This window comes from Anoplophora glabripennis, unplaced genomic scaffold (genome assembly GCF_000390285.2).
Source record: "Anoplophora glabripennis isolate ALB-LARVAE unplaced genomic scaffold, Agla_2.0 scaffold278, whole genome shotgun sequence".
Classification (NCBI taxonomy): Eukaryota; Metazoa; Arthropoda; class Insecta; order Coleoptera; family Cerambycidae; genus Anoplophora; species Anoplophora glabripennis.
The window spans coordinates 203,861-228,294 of record NW_019416472.1 but is presented as its reverse complement, the minus strand read 5'-3'; the positions used below and the strand labels follow the sequence as shown (position 1 = coordinate 228,294).

General features: G+C 31.8%; 1 protein-coding gene across 1 annotated transcript in view; it reads right to left on the bottom strand.

The window, feature by feature from the left end:
• Positions 1 to 9,182: 9,182 nt before the first annotated feature.
• The window catches only part of LOC108906609 (myrosinase 1-like), a 29,039-nt gene continuing 13,787 nt past the window's right edge, over positions 9,183 to 24,434 (bottom strand). The window contains exons 3-8 of the mRNA XM_018709912.2: positions 20,093 to 20,493; positions 16,264 to 16,352; positions 12,541 to 12,834; positions 10,730 to 10,864; positions 10,561 to 10,667; positions 9,183 to 9,674 (exon numbers count right to left, since the gene is read on the bottom strand). Of these exons, the coding sequence (XP_018565428.1) occupies positions 9,425 to 9,674; positions 10,561 to 10,667; positions 10,730 to 10,864; positions 12,541 to 12,834; positions 16,264 to 16,352; positions 20,093 to 20,493 (1,276 nt within the window). The 3' untranslated portion in view covers positions 9,183 to 9,424. The remainder of the gene's footprint in view (positions 9,675 to 10,560; positions 10,668 to 10,729; positions 10,865 to 12,540; positions 12,835 to 16,263; positions 16,353 to 20,092; positions 20,494 to 24,434) is intronic.

Sequence of the window (24,434 nt, the reverse complement as noted above, 5' to 3'; positions counted from 1 at the left end):
GAAATTAAATTTTGAATCCACCTGAACAAAATCTAGTACATGGTTCCATTTGAAAAAATCAAGTTATCTGTGATTGAAAATTCAGAAATTTAGGCGCTCGTATTTGGCACATCCTTGGGCTAATTAGTTCGACAGCTTTGGTCATGCTTAGAACAATGGTAAAGATTTCGTTTGTCTACGATTTTTAGTTTTTGGAAAGAAGAAATCATCAATTAATATAGAAACGGTGCATAATAGACACCATAATTATTAATTACAGTGACATTAAAATTCATCGAGTAATTCAAAAATGCAAAAATATATAGGGTGTTGTATTTAAAAAAACAAAGTTGATTGGCGCTCAGGGGAACTGGGACATCCCGTATAATTCAAACTAATTTTAAAATGTGGAGAACTTGACTGGGAGCAATTTTTGTCTAAAATATTTTTTTCCTGGTGCTACCATAACCGAGCTATTAGACTTTGACGCTGAAAAAAGCCACCCTGTATTATTATGTACTTAAAAAATATTTTATTGCATGGAAGCAATAACAAGTATTGTTGAATGGAGAATTTGTAGAATTTGCGAAATATTCGAGATAAGATAAGTTACACTTTTTTTAAATTCAAACATCAACTTTACAATATCAAAGAGAAAGGCAAATTTGGGAAAATAAAATTGATAAAATTGATTTTTAAGAAATAAATTATAAGTTGAATAAGTGTGATCAATAGGAGTACAGTAGATGGTTGAAATTGAGAGAAAAAAGGTAAAATAAATAAAAATTAGTATACAGGGTGGGCCAATGGAAACTTTCCATCCCCATTTTTTTGGTTTAGAATAAAAATCTGGGAAAACGCTCGGACACGTCGATTTTTTATTTGAGGGGGAATTATTTTTCAGTTTTGTTCATCCCCGTAAGTTTAACACCCTAGCTGGGGAGAGAACAACCCCCCAAATTTGAATAGGGAATAGGGATCGTGCCATACCTCTTTTTAAAGGTCTCGACGAGTTCTTTATGATCCTACAATTTCGCCTCATTATTTTTATCCATAACGAAATGACAGCTTGTCAAAATAAAAATAAATAAAAATACTTACTAATTTATTAATTAAGTCTACTCGTGAACTTTATCTAACAAACTGTTCAAAATGTCCGCCATTAACATCCATGCAATAATAAAATCGATTCTCTATCTCTTCTCTAACATTCTGCAACGTATCGGTAGTTATCCTTTGACATTCTACAGTTATGCGTTCTTGCAGAACCTGAAGAGAAGCTAGCTGTGTTTTATAAACTGTAGACTTCAAATGGCCTCAGAGAAAGAAGTCTAGACAGGAAAGATCAGGGTACCTCGCAGGCCACTCAATAGATCCCCTATGGCCAATCCAATGACCTCTAAAATTTTCGTTGAGGAATTGTTGATCCTCCAAAAATGACCTGGTCAAAATCGCCCTGTAAATAAAAATTTTACGATCAGTGTTCCTCGAAGGAACCACATGAAGTATGTGCCTTTAAGTTGAATTAAAATTTTTAATGAATACACTCAAATAGAATTTGGTTATTCGCACGAATGGAGAATTCATATATATGTTGCATATAGTCTGTGAAAGAAATATTCCAAATGAAAGTAAGCTGATAAATCGGAAGACAATATAACACATTTAGTGTACATTTGATACAAATATGAAGAAACGTGATTAACTGAAAATATAATAAACATAATAAATTGTAAAGAAATATTGGTAGCCATCCTTTGACCAAAGTCCAATATTTATCTACGTAATAGTTTATTAGTAAAAACGGAAATCATAAGAGCAGTATGAAGCTATAAACTTTTTTATAAGATATTTCAAAATTTCCGTCCTATATCATAAAAAAATGAGTTTAAGAATTTCGTATAACATCTGCATAGTTGATCTATGCGACTCGTAAATGACACAGTGTGGTCAACGATTCTCAACAAGTTTTTTATTAAAAAATCACCCATGTTCATTTCAAATTAGACTTTTTTATTCCTATTTCTTTTTGTGTAAAAATCGCACTAATTACATGTTCGACATGTTGTTTAATATGTGTGTATTTCAGATTCAATATGTTGTATTTAAATGAATGATGAAGTCAGTGTTTTTGAGTTTACCTGCTCCATGATATAGAAAAACGGTAATGTTGGACGTCCAATAGCGATGAGAAATATGGGCCAATTAGTGGTTCCCTATAAGAATTACAAGCGACTTCAGCGGTCTCATTATTTTTTATGCGTGATGGATCACTGTGAATCCAACGGTCCCATATATTTTCAGATTTTCCATCTTGGTCCCAAGCACCTTCGGTTTGATAAGCGGATGTTCCCGTACCAAAGGAAATACCCTTTGGGAAGGTTCTGGCACTTTCTACCTTGATAGTGCTGCAATGATAAAAGAATAATCATATTGAATTAATGGATAATGTTGTACTTTTAGATTATTACTGGTCTGGTCAGGTGTATGCAAAAAATATTTAATAATATCTTGAATAGGAATATATTATTTGAGGAAATTAAAAATTTATTGGAAAAAAAGGGTCGGTGTTGTGGTGGTTTGTTTTTACTTTAACGAAATAAACCTGTAGAAATGAGACAAGTGAACAAGAAATAAACACGCCTTTGAGACGGTACACCTAATTCTTGCTAATATCGCTAGTAGCGGAGAACCACACTGGGTTGTTCGGTTTGATGCGAGTCGACGACTTAGCTCAGACAAACTACAGTTACTGGAAACTCGTGATTTGGTAATCTTCAGCTCACCACCCTCGCACCCTTTCATTACACTCTCCGTTAGGATTTTCTCTACTGAACACTGATATCTTTCTGCTATTCAGTTATGAGCCAAATAGGAATGTCTCTTGCGACATCTGTCCACCGACTCGAAAACTGATACTTTTCACAATTCAGAGTACACCTCAGTATTTTTTTTTAATTATTATGCAACTGAGCATACATCTTTGTTACAACAAAGCTAATTAAAGGGGAGCCCTACAGTGTACAATTAATCTAAAAATACATCGAAACAATTGTGATACACAAGAAAAATAAAGTAAAACATCGCTATTACAATTTTTTAAATACTTCTACGTAACTGGAAAACTTATGACATTGACATTGAAAATAATGGCTCCATCTGTGGAGCAAAAAAGCGGTAACAGAGTGACCAAGAAATTGGCCGCCATTAAAAGAAAATGGAAAAGCAAGTAGGAAACTGCAAGCGGGAATCTTTATGTCATGGTTTGACATAAAGTTCGACCTTGATAAGTTTATCGGCCCAAGAGCTGTGACGTCATCGAAATTATTTTTCCAATTTTCGCAAATATTTTTACGTCATATGAGTCTTGATCTTTTTCAAGAATTTTTATAAAAAAAATATGTTTGATATGTCCCTGTAAAAGCTTCGCTTCCACTGAGACCGCCTGCGACTTCGTGACCGTTCTTATAGCGCCGGTGTCGATGAGCTCGCTTTATATCAATACAATGCGCGTGTTTCTAATCTACTGGAGGAAAATAGAGGGCGTGGTCTTTAGGCCTCTCCAGCACCGTCGCGAGCGCTCCACGCCTGCGCGGTACGGTGGTGGATGACGTCTGTTAATCTACGGTATTGTCGAAACGTCGATACCGTTGTGAATGCTTTAAGACCTCAGCGCTGGTGTAACACATTCTTCCCTCGCGTCGCCGTCGTTGCTAGGTTAACAGTTTCTACTCATCCGAAAACCTTCTTCACCACTCATATTATTTGGATGTTGTTCGATTGCCAATGCTTTTCGTCTTACCAGGTTGTAAAACTCTATCATACTCACATATCTGTGTCTTCGAAATTTATTGTATATTTTTCATCTAACGCATGTTGCTTAGTTCTTGCAATAACCAATCTCTTTGTCGTACTCCTTTGTATTACTCTCAGCATTCATATGGACATGAACAAGGACGTTAATTCCTGTTGGATTTTTCCTGTAGGAATAAACCTTGTATCTACTCCATTTCTTAGCAATTCAGCCTCTTTCATTATGAACGCAAGGCAGGGGTAGTTATCCTTTGACATTCTACAGTTATGCGTTCTTGCAGAACCTGAAGAGAAGCTAGCTGTGTTTTATAAACTGTAGACTTCAAATGGCCTCAGAGAAAGAAGTCTAGACAGGAAAGATCAGGGTACCTCGCAGGCCACTCAATAGATCCCCTATGGCCAATCCAATGACCTCTAAAATTTTCGTTGAGGAATTGTTGATCCTCCAAAAATGACCTGGTCAAAATCGCCCTGTAAATAAAAATTTTACGATCAGTGTTCCTCGAAGGAACCACATGAAGTATGTGCCTTTAAGTTGAATTAAAATTTTTAATGAATACACTCAAATAGAATTTGGTTATTCGCACGAATGGAGAATTCATATATATGTTGCATATAGTCTGTGAAAGAAATATTCCAAATGAAAGTAAGCTGATAAATCGGAAGACAATATAACACATTTAGTGTACATTTGATACAAATATGAAGAAACGTGATTAACTGAAAATATAATAAACATAATAAATTGTAAAGAAATATTGGTAGCCATCCTTTGACCAAAGTCCAATATTTATCTACGTAATAGTTTATTAGTAAAAACGGAAATCATAAGAGCAGTATGAAGCTATAAACTTTTTTATAAGATATTTCAAAATTTCCGTCCTATATCATAAAAAAATGAGTTTAAGAATTTCGTATAACATCTGCATAGTTGATCTATGCGACTCGTAAATGACACAGTGTGGTCAACGATTCTCAACAAGTTTTTTATTAAAAAATCACCCATGTTCATTTCAAATTAGACTTTTTTATTCCTATTTCTTTTTGTGTAAAAATCGCACTAATTACATGTTCGACATGTTGTTTAATATGTGTGTATTTCAGATTCAATATGTTGTATTTAAATGAATGATGAAGTCAGTGTTTTTGAGTTTACCTGCTCCATGATATAGAAAAACGGTAATGTTGGACGTCCAATAGCGATGAGAAATATGGGCCAATTAGTGGTTCCCTATAAGAATTACAAGCGACTTCAGCGGTCTCATTATTTTTTATGCGTGATGGATCACTGTGAATCCAACGGTCCCATATATTTTCAGATTTTCCATCTTGGTCCCAAGCACCTTCGGTTTGATAAGCGGATGTTCCCGTACCAAAGGAAATACCCTTTGGGAAGGTTCTGGCACTTTCTACCTTGATAGTGNTATAAACAATAATATTTTATATAAGTACGTATTTTTTTATAAATTTAAATTAAACTGTTTTACTGTCTTCTACTGGGACTGCAAATTTTATTCAACTGTAAACTTTACAGTCAAGTAAAATTGTCAGTCGTTCAAATTAGTTATCTTATGGGAATTTTTCCTAATGTTTCAAAACTTATAGGTACAATTTGACAATTCTCGAGATTATTGATATCTTTTTCCAAAAATAATTACTTACACTGTTTTCGAGCAGAATATAAAACAATGATTAATGATAATTTCCCTCCAGGAAAAGTATTTTAAGGATTCACAGCATCGAAGAAGAAATAGATATTGCGCAATTATGTAAATGCTGAACAGGGTTTAGTCAGTAGTAAGTAGTTATGCTTTAATATTAGTGAAATACAGGGTGTTTGAAAAAGTTGGTCCAAAATTTAAGATGGTAGAGCCAAAAATAGTAAAAAAGTCCCTATAAACATTAGGCCTCAGGAGCACCGTTACTGAGATATGGCCCTCCAAAGGGGTCTTATCATTTGGATATTTTTTAAAATAACTTTCTTTCTAATTAAGATAACGGAATGAAAATTGAAGGTAATAATTATACCATAAGGGTCTTTAACTACCATAAGTTTCATTAAAATCGGTTATAAATAAGGACAGTTTTGTAACTACTCAACAGAAATTTTTCGATTTTTTTTATTCCTTTGAATTATCACGCAAATAATATTATTTTTTAATGAATTAGACTTTTTTGAAGAAAAAATGTCTAGTTTTTTTTTTCGAATTCTGCGTAGTTTAGTCAGAAATAATTATTTTTTAAATAATGTATGACTCAGAACAGAACATTTTTTAAAACTTTTTTACATAATAGGCATCTTTCATAGTGACAGGTTCATTGTAATGAACTAATGATTGTCACTTTCGCGTGCTATGATTTAAATATTATGTTTCTTTATTTCTTAGTTGTGACCTTTGTGCTCAATTTTACTTTTCATTCGATTTTTTTACCACCATGAACCATTGTGTTTTTACTCAGCATTGTTGGCAATCATCTTTTGGAGACATTCTTTCTACCGAATCGATTGTGAAGTGTTGAATATCTAAGCTTTTTGGAAAATGATCTTCTAGACCTGCTAGACGAGATTCCACTTGAACTACGAGCAAACATGTTTTTTTTGCAAGATGGAGCTCCTCCACATTATGCTCAGCAAGTGCGGAATTTTTTAAATCGACCATTTCTGGGAAAATGGATTGGTCGTGGAAGTGACGCGCCACCTCGTTCGCCGGATTTAAATGTGGATGATTTTTACTTATGGGGCGACGTAAAAAGAATGGTATATGCTACGCCTGTGACTACCACTGAAGAGTTATGTCAACGTATTGGTGAAGCTTCCGATGCCATACGAATTCAACATGAAATTTTCGATTCAACTTTCTAAGAAGATTACGTGCCTGTATGTCGGTCCAGGGTGGACAATTTGAATCATTGCTTCGCAATCGGAATTAAGATTTTTTATGTTTTTTATGCATTTTGTGTTTCAAAGTTATAACCTAAAATTCAAAATAAAAATTTATTTAAAAAAATACATACCTACATTATTTAAAAAATAATTATTTGTGAATAAACTACGCAAAATTCGAAAAAAAAGCAGACATTTTTTCTTCAAAAAAGTCTAATTCATTAAAAAATATTATATGGTTTGATAATTCAAAGGAATAAAAAAAATTCGAAAATTTTCTGTTAAGAGTAGTTACAAAACTATCCTTATTTATAACCTATTTTGATTAATTTTATGGTAGTTAAAGACCCTTATGGTATGATTAATGATTATTACCTACAATTTTCATTCCGTTATCTTAATCAGAAAGAAAGTTATTTTAAAAAATATCCAAAGGATGAGATCCCTTTGTAGGGCCATATCTCAGTAACGGTGCTCCTGAGGGCCAATGTTTATAGGAACTTTTTTTACTATTTTTGGCTCTACTTTCACCCCCTTAAAATTTGTACAGACTTATCTAAACACCCTGTATATTCTATCTAAAGAAGTTGTAATACCTCAAAAATTAAATTATAAATTAATAATTTGATTGACTGAATAAAATCGCCTATTGATGTTGCAACTGAGCTACATACATAAAAAATGACAAAGAAAGTCCCAATATTTGCGATTAGAGAATATGTTTTAGTAACTGATGGGTTATTTCTTTAACCATCGTTAGGATCAGTACAACAATGACATCAATTTGTGAAAGAGAGGTCATCGATTATAATTTACACTTTAATTATAATACGTGGAAACTTAGAAATGTACGTTCATAGATTGAATTTCAGGTAATTACCGTTCTTTTACTCACATAGCGTTTGATCCATGGGTTGGCCGTATAGGGTGTTACACTCCACTCAATGGTCACTTAATTTAAAGAGAACTACAACTACAACTCTACAACTTCTTAAGGAAGGTTTTTAATAACAATGTATGAAATTGAAACAAACAAAACAACTGTATCACAACGGATTCAAATAAACAATATCAATGACTTTCGAACGCGACAACGTGTTTTCTGAGATTAAGAGAATCGTAGATATATGGCAGAATTAGAGGCGAGGGCAGAGGACGGAAAAATTTAGGTACAAAGTATTGAAAATTAAATATAATTGGGCAATTTTATTTCAAGTACATAGAGAAAATGTGTTCAACATTATTTTTTGTAGTGAAAGTCCATTCTTTTGCTTTTGTCCGAAATAAACTTTTCTATTACTTTTCCATTAAAGTTTGGTATTTATCGCACTATTGATTTTTCAATAGACAGCGTTGCTGTTGGTGTGTCATTACAATCAATTTATATTTTTACAATCTTTTAAAAGATACAGAGGAAACGATATGTAAGTAACACAATTTTGCACAGTTTTTTTTCATCGCTAACATCAGTATACCACATGTCGATTAGAGGCTTATTTTCGGAGATATAAGCGAAAAACTAAAAAAAGAGCAATTATTTTTTTTTCTTTTGTTGTAAACAATATGACGCTCGACCTCTACAAATACATAAATTTCGGTTTTTAATATGTGTATTTTTTACTTAGTTTTAAACCTATAAAATTCGACGTAGGCGTTATTTTTGAAACGGGCATGTGTTTCGTCTAATTCGCTCGGATTAGAGGCCAAACTGCATAGTAAATATGCACTACTCCCACTCCTTCTTTTACTGCTGTGAGACGGTAACCATGACCATCGCTGTAAACACTTTACAGATGTAGGAGCGAAATACGTATTCAGAGTTTTTCAAACGAATTTTGCATGTCAAGTTAAATTGATTATACATTACAAATTTAATATTTCCTGTTTAATGTGTTTCATGAGGCTAATCTATTTAATTATCCAGATTACGTAAACTAAATTTTGAATTAACTTTTTTTATTATGAAAATTATAACAATTTTATTAAAACAATATAAGTAAGAATTGTTATATGATACATTAAGCAATTTATTAATTATTAATTAATTACTTTAATTAATTTCTTTAATTTTTCTATTAAAACTAAAAATTGTAANTATAAGCAATCGCGTTTTATTTGAAAAGAATTCGTATACATTTATATAAAAAAGTAATAAATAAGAATTGTTATATGATACATTAAGCAATTTATTAATTATTAATTAATTACTTTAATTAATTTCTTTAATTTTTCTATTAAAACTAAAAATTGTAATAAATATTTATAAATTTGTCTAAATTCAGACGATAGCTACGAATATACATTTAATCTTAGTTCTGATTATCATAAAAATATTTAATTAACATTATAATTAGAATATCTTCATTAAATTATTTCAGTTAAGTATTGTTTTTTATTCGAAACAAATTTAGAAAAGTTTTATTTTTTCATAATTAATTTCTCATCTAATACTTCTGAAATTAAATAAATAACAAGATGTAGTGTATAAAATAAGGACAGATTTTTCTCTGGAATTCTGTTCTCGAATTGAATTAATTTCTATAAGACAATTATATAAATATGATGTACCTAAACATTTAAAGATTGGAAGAGACAACTTGGAAATGTGACGTCATTTTCTCATAGGAGATACTACTTCTCTTAATACAAGAATCGCGTTCCTGAAGTAAATAGAATATTGACTAGATTTAATAAAAAATATTGCAATTCGTAGGTACTGCTCAAAGCATGTCATATTCATTTTTTGATTTAAAGTAATACTTGGAGTATAATTACTATTGTTAATATTACTGAAGAATATAAGGCCATTTTTGTGGCAGATCCGGGAGTGGTATCTGAAACAGTAGGATCAGTAACGTCAGTTGTAACAGCGGAAGTTGTTGTGGTTACTTCTTCGGGTATAGTAAACGTTTTAGCGACTTGCCGATAAAACACTAAAGAATCTTTCTCCAGTCTATAACCATTTTCAAAATCCATCCAATAAAAGCCAAACTTATAACTGAAACAAAAGAGTTATATAGTGATCTATTTGTACCATTTAATAATAGATTTTTAATTAACATTTCACTGCTAGTAAGGATAAATTAATTTAACCATCAATGGTCACACTAGTGCGAATTCGCAGCATAGTTTTTTTTTGAACAGTTGGCATGTCTCAGATAGCAGCTGCCGAGGATTCCCCCACTATGACAATTCCTTCCATAGCCCAAAAAGTCGAGCCGTACCATAGCTGGCCTCAGTCTGTTATTATCGGCCAAACTAGAGAGTCTGAAAAGTCCGATCGGTGCAAATTCGCACTAGTGTGACTTTAGTGTTTTTAGAGTTATAATCGAGATACCTGGAAAAATTGATAATATCATTTTATCAATATGGGATATTTTTTTCTTAAAAATATACACTCTGAACTTCAAGATCCTTTTTTACTTTTTCTATGGCTATTATTTATTTAAAAAATACGAATTTAAAAAAGTAATTTTTTGAAAAATGTTTTTTTTTTCAATCCCATTTTTTATTAACAATTACATCATTCGATTTTTCGGAAAACTTTACCCCAGTTTTGATATAAATACGCTGATTTCGGTAACAAATAAAGAAGACATAAAGTTCAAAGTTGGCAGAATCCCAATTCGCACTAGTGTGACCTTTAAGGGTTAATTATTATATTCAATAAGTCCTTTTAATAACTTTTTTAGACATTCTAGAACTCGTAGTGTAATAGATGCACTTATTTATGTTTCGTCGTCATTAATTTGTTAGCACGTATTATGCAACATGAATGAAAGTTTAAATAATTTTAAAGTGTGTGATTTTAATATTGAAAAAAAAATCAAAGGATCAAAGAATTATTGAAAGATATGGTGTCTTGTGTGATAAAAACATCTTACGTGTATCCATCTGTCCATTGGAAACTATCCAAAAAACTCCAAGCTGTGTACCCAATAACATTCACTCCGTCTTTCTCGATTGCATCAAGTATTGCTTTGAGATAATCCTAATGACAAATAATAATAATTTAATGATTTCTAAATATATTAATTCAGGAGTATTTCTTACCCGAAAGTAACTGACTCTGGTTTTGTCTCCAAGTTTAGCGCTGTCTGGAATACCGTTTCCTGTAATAAATATTTCAGGATCATCAAATGACGAACTCAACCAAGCCAAGGCCTGCCTAGCACTTTGTGGAACAATCTGTAAAAACATAAATAAAACATAATTCAGTAAAAATATGTAGAAAGAGAGGAGTATGTTGGAAGGATGGTAAAATTGAGAATATCACATTTGTTTCTAAATTCACACAGAAATCAGTTCCATCCATATACTTGAAGTTGTACCTTCCAAACTCAAATTTTCGCTTAATTTAAATAATTACTGTTATTCGTGTTTTTGTTTATATAGGTAATATTACAATATTCAATTGAAAAAATATAAATTTCATAATAAATTAAAGGCATTTTTTTTGTAAAGTTGTAGGTACCTATAAATACTTCATTTGGAATATTTATTGTCACTAATTTAGTTGTTTTCGAACTTTTAGATGTGAAGTTCAAATATAAATTGGATTATGTTACTTTTGGGTCATGTTGATAAGAATAAGTTGACGAATTCCTCGTTTATGTTTAATATATTCAACTTTCTATATGCTTAGGTTGGATGTAATTGAAAGTAAGGAGGAAGGTAAAAAAAAGGCAACAAAGGTAGTTAAATCAAAATTACGCACTAATCTCCCTCAACTATTGGACGTGAAATAACTCAACAATCGATCAAGTTGTAGATTAAAATTCGGTATTATAGTTTCGTGATAGTAGATACCCAAAATTTAAATAAAAACTAATCAGTAGCGTCGAAATTAAAGACCTGCAGAGTTTAAGTCTCAAAGAGAAATATTTAATGTTAAACAAAATCGTTTATGGATTTAGACAGACAATATTCTATGAAAAGAGAACTTTTGACTCTTGAGTTTTTTTTTTCATAAAATACACGATACAAAAACCATGACAATGTGGAACACTCGTTCGCAGAACATCGTAGACTATTTGGTCTAATTTAACGGTTCTTAATTGATCAGAAACTACGTCTCACGTGCTTTAATCTTTAAAAGGATAATAGAGATCTTAGGAATCGTTGTAGGAAAAGTCGTCGTCCATTTTATATCGTTGTTGTTGTTTCCAATCATGACCTAAATCAAAGTTATTTTTAATTTCTTCTGTTGACTTATCTATGGCAGTGTTAGTTAGTTTCTTCATAATATATTTTTAACTAAATTATCTCGTGTGAAGAGATAAGGGTTTGATAAGAATTAACTTCAACAACAATTTGTAATTTTTTGTAATTTTTTATTATCGATATTTGTTTATTCTCATGTATTTGAAACATATCAGAATAAGAAATGATGTAATATTGTATATATTATTGATTTTTAAGTACATGAAAAGAGTTTAAAGTGGACCCAAAGTGTAGGGGATTCACATAGAATATATAAAATTGTCGCAATCGAAAATAAAATCACTGAAACTCAACTAAATTTTTGAATTGCTTTTCAAATGTTCATAAAAATATCTGTTCTACGTTTATCTTAAAATTTCAATTTTTGACCAGATCAGAATTTAAAAAACCGAAGGTTTTGAGACTTGATCAGTTTTAAGTTAATTTAGAACCAAACTTTCTATAGACTTTTGAGAAAATTATTTAATTCAAAAAATAAAACATGTATTAGATTTGTTTGTATACGATTGGAATTTCATACAGACATGGTTTTGCCTTTATAAAATTTATGTTAATATTGTTAGTCTTAACATCATTATGAGAATATAAATAAGCAGAGAAGTACTCAAAAATTATAACGTTATTCAAATATACCTACATACCGGTTGCCCATTTACTGCCAGTTTCCAACTTGTTCTTAAATACAATTCCACCTTTACATCCTTCATGTAGCTGGGGTCACCAAATTCAGCTTCTTTAATATCTTTTACAATGATTGTGTAAAACAGGCTGATTGCCATGAAATCCGAAGTACCCTTTATGTAATTAATTTCTTCATCGGTGAATTTAGGGAGGCGAGATTTTGTGAAATTTTCCTTCTCGCTTCTGTAGTCAACCCTATCTATAACTTCTTGGGGCCAGTTCCCTTTATAAATGGGATTAGCGTACAAACCAAACTGTAAAAAAAAATTAGCTTAATTTAATAATTTTGATTTTTTATTTAGGTATTTACATTTTATTTAGCGTTTTCAGAACAAGATGATTTTGTTCTGAAAATCAGTTCATCGGGTTAAAAAATAGTATATTGTATACTTAGGTTGTGACGTAAGCTATTATGTACCGAGCATCTTTATATAATATAATGCGAGGTCTACAGGGTGTTTTTGAATGGAGTAGCATAAATGATACCAGTGAATCTACATTTCAAAAGAACACGATTTGCAAAAAATCGCCTTAGTAAAATGTTCACTCCTAAAGAGATATGAGCCATCAAATTTCCAAAAAAATTATGAAAATTGGCTGTAATTTGAAAACCGAACGAGGTACAAATAACAAATTTTTTACAGGTTGTTTACTAATACAGATGCGAGTTTTCAACTATTTTTCGAAAATTTTAACCCCTCGAAAGGGGTTGAAATAACCACCCCTCAAGCCATTTTTTGCCATAACTTTTATATTTCGTAAAAACTCGATATCCAAAAATACGCATTAGATAAACTGGTTCTTTTAGAAACTTTTACCTCTCTAGCAATTTTCCTTTAAAACTTTTCGTTTATTAATAAAAAAATAAAATGTATTACCATTCACCTCACACCGTATATGATTGCAATCAATCAAAGAAAAACTAAGTGTGCTGCTGTCATGCCAGTTGTCACAATTAACTCTTCTGTAAGTTGTCACTGTTATCAGCTAAATACTTTTTGGGTGTAAATTAACAAGAATTATGCCAAATTTTACTAATGATGAATATGTGGACATGCTACAAGTGTATTTTGAATGTCGCAAAAACTGTGCTGCGGCAACAAGAGCGTATAATGAGAGATATCCAAATCGTCAAGTTCCCCACAGACAAACTTTTTCGGCGGTAGAACGAAGACTTCGGGAAACTGGAAAAATACAGCCGCATATTGAGGGTACCGGCCGAAGACCTACTGTTCGTACTATTTATCTTGAGGATGCAGTACTTGAAGAGTTTGACGAAAATCGTCAGACTAGTACGAGAAAAACAGCAATGCACTTAAATGTGTCCCATAGTGTTGTTTGGAATATTGTCCATGATAATTTATTATATCCTTTTCACCACCGGCCAGTTCAAGCTCTACTTGAACCAGACATGCATAAGCGAGTTGTTTTTTGCGAATCGTATCTTAATATTCTAAGAAATAATTTGAATTTTGCCTCAAAGATACTTTTCACAGATGAAGCAACTTTTCAAAGACATGGTTTAACCAATATGCACAATCTTCATTCCTGGGCTCATGAAAATCCTCACGAAGTATCTATGACAACATTTCAACATAATTTTAGTTTAAACATTTGGGCAGGAATTGTAGAAAATGTGCTTGTCGGCCCTTTTGTTTTACCTCATCGACTTGGTGCTGTTGAATATTTGCAGTTCTTAAATGAGCATCTACCACCACTTCTGGAGGAAGTACCATTAAATGTACGTCAGGCCATGTGGTACATGCATGACGGGGCTCCTGCTCACAGCACTGTAGTAGTTAGGCGGTGGCTTAATTTAAATTACCCGAATCGTTGGATAGGTCGCGGCAATGAGGCACCTATCTCTTGGCCTGCACGTTCTCCCGATCTAACGCCCATGGATTTTTTCTTTTGGGGACATATAAAAAGTATTGTTTATGCGACCCCAGTTGACAGTGTTGAAGAGCTACAGGAAAGAATATTCGCGGCGGCTGATGAGATTCGCAACAATCCCATAATTTTTGCTCGAGTCCGTAACAACTTTGATAAACGTGTTAGGTTGTGTTTAGAAAGAAATGGCAATTATTTTGAAAATGTCCTTTAACTAAGTTTTTTGTTTTTTCTCTTTTTGATAATAAATTATTTCTTAGTTTCGTTTTCATTGTACTTCTATTTAATAAAAGTTTCTGCGACATTCAAACAGTTATTTGTGCAACTACTGTAAAGAGTGTGTATTTGTTGTACGATGCATGAAGTTTGCAGCTCGAGACGAAGTTGAGAGCTGCAATCATGTTAAGTGCAACAAATATGCTTTTTGCACATGTTGCACGCAACATTTTTTCTACGATTGTTTTTATTTCAAATTTTATTTAACAGTATTTTACATAATATTAAAATTTTAACTGACAACTGGAAATTAATTGCGCAAATTGTCAATGTCAGACGTTAGGTACTTATGGATATGCTTAGATTAAACTTGTAATCAATATTTTTTTTGTACTACTGTAAAAAAAGTTAAACTTTTGGCACAGTAGGTAGTGCAATAAGTAGTAAATTTTGCACGATCGTAGAAAAAAACACTTGTAGCATGTCCACATATTCATCATTAGTAAAATTTGGCATAATTCTTGTTAATTTACACCCAAAAAGTATTTAGCTGATAACAGTGACAACTTACAGAAGAGTTAATTGTGACAACTGGCATGACAGCAGCACACTTAGTTTTTCTTTGATTGATTGCAATCATATACGGTGTGAGGTGAATGGTAATACATTTTATTTTTTTATTAATAAACGAAAAGTTTTAAAGGAAAATTGCTAGAGAGGTAAAAGTTTCTAAAAGAACCAGTTTATCTAATGCGTATTTTTGGATATCGAGTTTTTACGAAATATAAAAGTTATGGCAAAAAATGGCTTGAGGGGTGGTTATTTCAACCCCTTTCGAGGGGTTAAAATTTTCGAAAAATAGTTGAAAACTCGCATCTGTATTAGTAAACAACCTGTAAAAAATTTGTTATTTGTACCTCGTTCGGTTTTCAAATTACAGCCAATTTTCATAATTTTTTTGGAAACTTTGATGGCCTATATCTCTTCAGGGGTGAACATTTTACTAAGGCGATTTTTTGCAGATCGTGTTCTTTTGAAATGTAGATTCACTGGTATCATTTATGCTACTCCATTAAAAAACACCCTGTATAATGGCCTTTTCAACTGAAGTATAATATATAGATTTTTTTCGACATTGATATATTGCCATATTTAATTTGATATTAGTCATTTCATATATTTTTTTCAAATATTTCGAAATATCAAGTAGTCTGGGAGTTCAGTTGTCAAACTGACAAAATGAAACTAATTTTTCGATTTTTCCGGGTTTTCTTCGTTTTTAATTTTCCGATGGAATCGATCGACCTCTCGTTTTATTCGTATTTCGATTATCTACAAATTGTCTCTGTATAGCATTCAGATTGCTTCGTTAGTTTAGGTTTTATAAGCAAAAAACTAAAAAAATGCGTTTTTTGCATAAAGATGTTAAAAAAAAAATAAATTAATGGTAAATTGGAGTAGGAAACATGTAAGTATATATTTACAGACTGTTTTTATATGATGGCATAGTCCGTTTGCTACTAGTATTTTTGTCACAAACAAAACCTCTTTTGATTGGCCTAAATACATATTTATACCTCAAAAGCGATTTTTCTTTCCACAGCAGCCTTGTCATTCGCGAAATATGGTTCGTACCACACCATGTCAATTGCCATAGACATTTTACCTGAAAGAGAGATTAACATTAAATACATAGTGTTTCTGAAATAATTGCGTTTCTTTAAAGGGGTAGAGGACGTGAAAATAAACAACTTCTATTAAACAACCTGTGGTCTAAAATATCATTTGTAGTCAAATCCTGCACACGTTGTATGATAAAGGCACGGTAACTCCTCCAGTAGCACATCTGAAAAAAATCACGTTGCATATCGCGGGTACTGCGGCTCGGGGTTTACTCAACGACGTATAAAATGTATTCTTTCCTATTTAATACACATTTCTTGTCCACGACCGGGACAAGGGACAACGTTGGGTTCATTTTACCGTGGTCTCGCAGTCTTTAAACAGTATTATGCACTGTTCTGGGATTTGGTTCTTGTCTTTGGGGGTAACGAGTCTCATACAAATAATAAGTCAGTTTAAATTATATTTGCACTTCCCATATAGCCGCTAATTCTTTATCTAAATAAAGTACTTTGAAATCAAACAACTAAGTCAATATTCAGTCGACGAGAGTGAATGAGACACCCAGTCCATGCTAATAATCACACTGATCTTGACCTAGTTTACTGAATAGTAGAAAGTTAATCGGTTAATTAATCAGGGTGATGCAGGGTCGGCCTAAGTTTCACGTAATAATTTTTTATTAATCTTCTGGAACACATAACAGTTTCAACCAATGGTTGCTTAATGAAAATTGTTTAATTCCACGTCCTCTCTTGCTTCTATTACTACACTGTTTAAAAAACATAGTAAAGATATAGACGACAATTGCTGCCTCATTTAGATAATCATTATCTTCTATTTTCTAAAGTCAAATATTAATTAATTAACGTAAATAATACTTAACTTGATGGATTTTTCAATATTAATTCAAGCAACATGAAAAAGTACAGGCTGTTTCAGAAAAACTGGCCGTAAATACAGGGGATGATAGTACGACAAAAAATAAGAATTTTTTGTCTTATGAACTATATGTTTATCTCCTCTTGTTTTCGAGATACAGAACGACAAAATAAAATTTTTTAAATAGAAGTTTTACGAAAATTTCCAAACGGTGCGAAATATTTTTATGATATTTGTTATCACGGGATTTTTATGGATGTCAAATACGCTGGTCTAATTATTTTTTGGATATTTCATAGAGGGCGCTAGTTATGCTGCATTCCTATTGCATATTAAGTTCTAATTTTTTTAAGGTTAGGTAATTAGTCATTACTAATAGGCTATTGATTATGTCTTAAAAAGTAGTGTACTAAGGAACCACAACGTTGATGGGTTTTTATTGCATGAATCTTTCAAATGGTTATTCAGAAAGAAAAAACCGCGGAGTGTTATGAAATTAGAGGATGGAAATTGGAGATAGGGGTGGAAATGCAACCCTTACGGTTTTTTGAGTATATCTCGAAAACGAAGCAAAATTTGAGGGTATTATATAGGAAAAATTTTGTAGATAATGAGATTTTCTATCGAAATAGAATTTGAAAAATTTAAAAAATTTATTTACTGCAAAATATATTAAAAACAATTTAACAAAAAAAATGCAAAAAATGAAATTTTTTGTTTTTTTTTTTACTTTTATGCAAATAACTTTTTTCTGAGCAAAGATAGGTATATGCATTGTTTCATAAAGTGACATTTTTCAATACAGTCAAAAACAAAAGAATTTCTCCTCTTGTCAACTTCATCAGTGGACGCACTGTAGATACATTATTAATAAACTGTATTGTACTTAAATTCTAAAGTTTTTACTAAATTATTTTATTAAATAAGTAAAAAAATAAAAAAAAATTGTTTTGCTTTCTTTACAATTGTTTATTAACGATTTTTTGCACAAAATTTTTCTTTTAAATTTTTTAAATATGTCATTTCGATTTCAATTCTCTACAAAATTTTTCTTATGAACTATACCGAAATTTTGCTTCGTTTTTGTGCTATATTTAAAAAACTGCAAAAGTGCATTTTCACCCCTATCTTCAATTTCAACCCTCTAATTTAATAGCACCCCGCGGTTTTAATTTTTAATGACCCTTCGAACAAGTCATGTGATGAAAATCCTTGATCATCTTATTTTCTTCCTTTTTTGCAAAAAAAATGAGAATTAAAACGTATAAGGGTAAACGCGACGAAAATCGAAAAATTGAATAAGCGGCTATATATCAGTCAATTTTCATCCAAAAATACTCTACAACCTCTTGTTTTGAAGGAAATTTTATCTACTTTTTTTCTATAAAGTAATGCCTATACCTATTTTTACTCAAATAAAAAAAAAAACTTCAGAAAATCGAATTTTTTGCTTTTTTTCAAATTGTTTATTAACGATTATTTTGCATAAAATTTTGCTTTTAAATTTTTTAAATAAGCTATTTCGATGGGAAATTCAATTCCCTAAACAATTTTTTCTATAGCGAAATTTTGCTTCGTTTTCGAGTTACAATTAAAAAGCTGAAAGGAGTGCATTTTCACCCCTATCTCCAATTACCACCCTCTAATTTAATAGCACTCCGCGGATTTTTCATTCTAAATAACCATTTGAACGATTCATCCAATAAAAACCCATCAACGTTGTAGTTCCATACCACATGACATAATAAATAGTCTATAAATATACAGTCACTAAAATCACTAAATTTTTGATATAAATTTAACAGTTTAAAATATTACTAAGAATGTATGCGTTGTTTATAAGACATCCATCAAGTTTTGACATGCTTCGAGAAAAGTCACTTATTTTATACATCGTAATATTGAGTTTAATTAAAAGCCTTTTTTCTCGAAAACCGTCTACATTAGGAAGTTCTAACAAGAGTACATTATTTTTAGAAGATAAAATTGTACTTCTGAAATTGGAGCTCGAATGGTAAAAAACCTAACCTTAAAAAAATTTGAACTTAAAATGTAATAGGAATGTAGCATAATTAGCGCCCTCTATGAAATATCCAAAAAATAATTAGACCAGCATATTTGGCATCCTTAAAAACCCTGGAATAGTAAATTTCATAAAAATATCTCGCACCGTTTGGAAATTTTAATTTACAAAATTTTATTTTGTCGCTCTATGTACTGAAAACAAGAGGAGATAAATATAATAGTTCATAAGATAAAAAATTCTTAATTTTGGTCGTGCTATCACCCCCTGTATTTACGGGCGGTCTTTCTGAAACAGCTTGTATACTAAAATTACATAAAATCATATTATGTGATGAATAAATTTTATTAGTCTATTATTTCCGATATTTTAATTTATATTTTTTATGACTAAAGTTTGAAAAAACACGAACGCACTCTTCCAAACAGTCAAAGATTTTTTGTTAATAATACTAGTAGGTAGGTATCTTTCTTTCTTAATTTTTGAGAACTATTCTATTGCAAAGAGCCACTTGGAGGATAAAGAAAAAAACTACTATTGTATCAAACTGAATAACGAGGAAAAGTTACACATTTATATTTGTTAAGGGGTTGATATGTTGTTTCCAAAAAATGATATACGAACATGTTTTATTTTTATAATATAAAACATTTGTTTTGTAAATGCATATCTTATCTTTATGATCGCTTTATGATATTTCTTGATATTATTAAGTTGTTCTACAAATTACATTGAATTACTTGAAATACGAGTATAACTAATTGACGATATATGCTCTTTATTATTTGACTTTACTTCAAATCAAGTTGCTTAAAAATCAAATCAATTCGTGAGTCCCTGAAGACGGAAAAACATTTAATTAAAATAATTTCATTTACCTTTCAAACCTTTAAATTCTTCTTTGTACAAATGGTAAGCTGCAGCGTGTGCCTTTAGAACTGTGTAGGTGCATAGATATTCTCCGACTCCATCTGAGTTTATACCTGGTGCAAATGTCCCTGATCCATATCCTCTTCTACAGGTGGCTTTTGGGTCGTTAAATGTTATCCAATATTCAACACTGCGGAAAAACTGGAAACAAACTCGAGCGTAGTCTGCAAAGTATTTGGCCATCATTGGATTTGTCCAACCCCCTATATCCTGCAGGGACTGGGGTAAGTCATGGTAATAGAGCGTCACTACTGGCGTTATATTGTAATATTTTAAATATTTTAACATATTTTGGTAATGGAGAATGGCTTTCATGTTGATTTCATCCGCAAATCCAGTTGGCAGTATCCTACGATATGTATGTGTATGAGTAAGCATGGTTACAAATAGTTTCTTTTGTTTCATCCACACAAGGTGTAACCGGTGGAGAAAATCTGCACTTGCGGTAAACATGTAGGTACTCAGTGCAAAATTTGCTATCATACGCTATCAATACTGGTGCTACAATCGTTGACACTGAGGGCAAATACGCTCTTGAAGATGAAACAAAGTATATAAAAAGCAAACGAGTCACTGTGAAAAATGTAAATAGTTACGGTGAAAGGAATTTATTTAATATAAAACTTGTTTTATTGCATGAAAGCAAAATTGAAACATTTTTTTTTGTTCTCCAGAAATTGGGTTCTTACTCAGAAATAGATGAAATATATTTATTTGCGTTAGAAACATTAAGTGAAATTATCCCTAGCAGTTATATTTCACTGGTGGAAGAAATTTCATACGTTTTCTTTTCTGTAAACTTTTGCCTAAATACAATGTAAAAAAAATCGGTGTGTGTGAAAGTAATAAAGGTAGGGAGTGAATCCATTGAGTGAAATTTTTGAGTACATTTTCACTCAATATTGGTCATTTTGATAATTTTACACATTCGTGATATTTGAACTAAAACTGAGTACTTTCACTCAAATATAGGTACCCGTTAAATAAATTCTCCAGATAAACTCGTATTCCCCATTCTATGGTTGTCGTGCGTTGTCTTTGTCTATTTCCATCGTTCCCATTAGGTCATCTCGTGACGTGGTGTATGGCATGTAGTGCCAGACAAATGTCCGTTAATTCGGTTATTTTGGTGTAAATTATGCTTAAATGCAGTGGTTTTATTACAATAATTAAAAATAATAATATATTGAGTCTCGATTAATATTTGGTTAAATTAACGGATAGCTAAATTATTACCTATACTTACTTACATATCTATAACGTACAATATAGGTTATGGCAATCTATTCGTCCGATCAGTTAACAAATTCCTTCAAAATCGAGACCTAAAATATATCTAAAACAAATCTGTGTAGAAACCACTGTGGCAGCTTGGTAGTTTATACATAACTTTAATACAATATTTTAATTAAATTTTAAAGAGAATATTAAGTTAGTAGGTATAAATATAATTCCCCTGAATATTAGTGACAAAATGGGTCTGAATATTAGTGATAGAATAGAATACTTAAATATTGCTTTGTTAGTGAGAATTACAACCTTGTGGTTTGTGACGCATTCAAGTATAAAACAATGTGCGGGCTGTAATTTTAAATGGGGATCAGTTTTTCAGGGGTAATAGTATGTATTTTTCAGAATATCAGTCTGCAATTATTATGTATTTAATCACATAAATATCGTTTTTTTTAAACTGCAGTGTTGCTAGTTGTTACTTACTGTATGCATGGAGTAGTATTCCTTTTGTATGAATTTGCGATATAAATATCCTTATTAATCTGGTAGATTCCAATTAGCTTTTAAATAATTTCACATTTTTAATAAAAATATTTTTTTTTATGTTTTTTAAGCACTGTGTTAGTGTATGAATCTCGGTGTTAACGATCTCAGATATAGATCTAATTTAAATGAACTATAATTACGGTCATTTTGCATATTCCAACGAAGTAAACATTTTCACGCAGCCACAACGGGTACTATTAAAACGTATAACATTCTAAGCAAAGTATAGTATGTTTTTACATCTCTTTCTTATTCAGCCATTTCATAAGCCGAACCTGTTCTAGACGTCTTAAATTAATCCAAAACGTTATAAAGCAGCAACAAAAGTAAGTTTTGAATGAAAATTGTTGTACGATGTGTCCAAGTCCAATTCTGCATGAAAGCGTGTGTGGCGGGGATTGCCATTCAACCTTTTTCGACCAATAGTTTTGCGGCAGCACGTGCTTGATCATTATTTACTTGATTGGAATCAGTTGACTTTACACCTGATATGATAAGTTATAGTCTTTCCGAAGTCAGTTGAACATATAAAAAACGCCTGGCAATAAAATTTAGTGACTTTCATTGGCGTCCCAAAAAAACGTTCTGCTAAAGGTAAAAAATTATAATAATTTGTATATAATGTGTAGAAATTTCCTATTATATGTTCATTTGGCCATCAAGATATTTTAATTATTTATTTCCTCAAACAATTTTATTATATTGGTGGTAAATTTCGTTTTGTTCCGTTTCAAACGGTCTTCAAAATGCCATGTTGTAATAATATTATTTCTAACTTTCGCAATTGTAATATCAAAGATTAATAGAAGGTGCCTATAATAAATTAAAATTACCTGAATCACACCAAATTCCGTATTGCTGCACTGCTCTGCTGGGCAATTTGTCAACCGCTTGTCAACAGCTGAGATTTATTGCCCAGGGGCCAAATGCAGCTGTGTTTGTATTTCGTTTGCCCGCGCCCACATTCTTCAACTGCGCATATAGATATCTATCACCTCCACGTTTCGTTCGACCAGACCTGTATTATATGGGTATGGCTAAATAAATATGGGAACAAGTATTTTAAATATTTCAATGCCGAGTACCTAGCTGCGTCAGCGACCGAACCTGGTACATACTGTCAACCTCTTGGTTCTTCAATTGATATCGGAAAGACTACAACAGAGTGGCAGATGGGAAAAAACAGAGTCTGCGAAACGATAGTTGCATTGTATTTTGGTTTGCAGTTCATTATTTACTTTTTTACTGGAATCGAAATAGAATTTGTATAGTGCGTGTTCTGTTTTTTTTTAAGTTTGAATTTATAGTAAAATTTAAAGTAGTATTTAGTGAATCTTCTCTGTGTAGTAGGTATATGTGTATAATCTTTAGAGATATTATGAGAAAACATTCACGGATCAAGAAAGGAAAAAGTTGACAACCCTGTATGCCGCAGCTTGTTTGAGGTTACTTTAGCCTGTTCAGCAGCTGAATATGAAAATTGCGATAAGAAAATTAAACAAAAAATTAGTTTTTATAACGAAATTTACGTGTCTTTAAAGAGCGAAAGTAGTCTCCGCATAAATGGGGGTCATTCATTTAGATTTACAATCTTATGTATGTACAGGGTGGTTGATTTTCGATAGTTTTATAGGGTACAGCCAAAACGGTGACAGATACAAAAAATCTGATATCGATGTCCCGTCCTCTTTTTTTGAGTTTACTNAGTGCTGTGAGCAGGAGCCCCGTCATGCATGTACCACATGGCCTAACGTACATTTAATGGTACTTCCTCCAGAAGTGGTGGTAGATGCTCATTTAAGAACTGCAAATATTCAACAGCACTAAGTCGATGAGGTAAAACAAAAGGGCCGACAAGCACATTTTCTACAATTTCTGCCGAAATGTTTAAACTAAAATTATGTTGAAAGGTTGTCATAGATACTTCGTGAGGCTTTCCATGAGCCCAGGAATGAAGATTGTGCATATTGGTTAAACCATGTCTTTGAAAAGTTGCTTCATCTGTGAAAAGTATCTTTGAGGCAAAATTCAAATTTTTTCTTAGAATATTAAGATACGATTCGCAAAAAACAACTCGCTTGTGCATGTCTGGTTCAAGTAGAGCTTGAACTGGCTGGTGGTGAAAAGGATATAATAAATTATTATCAAGGACAATATTCCAAACAACACTATGGGACACATTTAAGTGCATTGCTGTTTTTCTTGTACTAGTCTGACGATTTTCGTCAAACTCTTCAAGTACTGCATCTTCAAGATACATAGTACGAATAGTAGGGCTTCGGCCGGTACCCTCAATATGCGGCTGTATTTTTCCAGTTTCCCGAAGTCTTCTTTTTACCGCCGAAAAAGTTTGTCTGTGGGGAACTTGACGATTTGGATATCTCTCATTATACGCTCTTGTTGCCGCAGCACAGTTTTTGCGACATTCAAAATACACTTGTAGCATGTCCACATATTCATCATTAGTAAAATTTGGCATAATTCTTGTTAATTTACACCCAAAAAGTATTT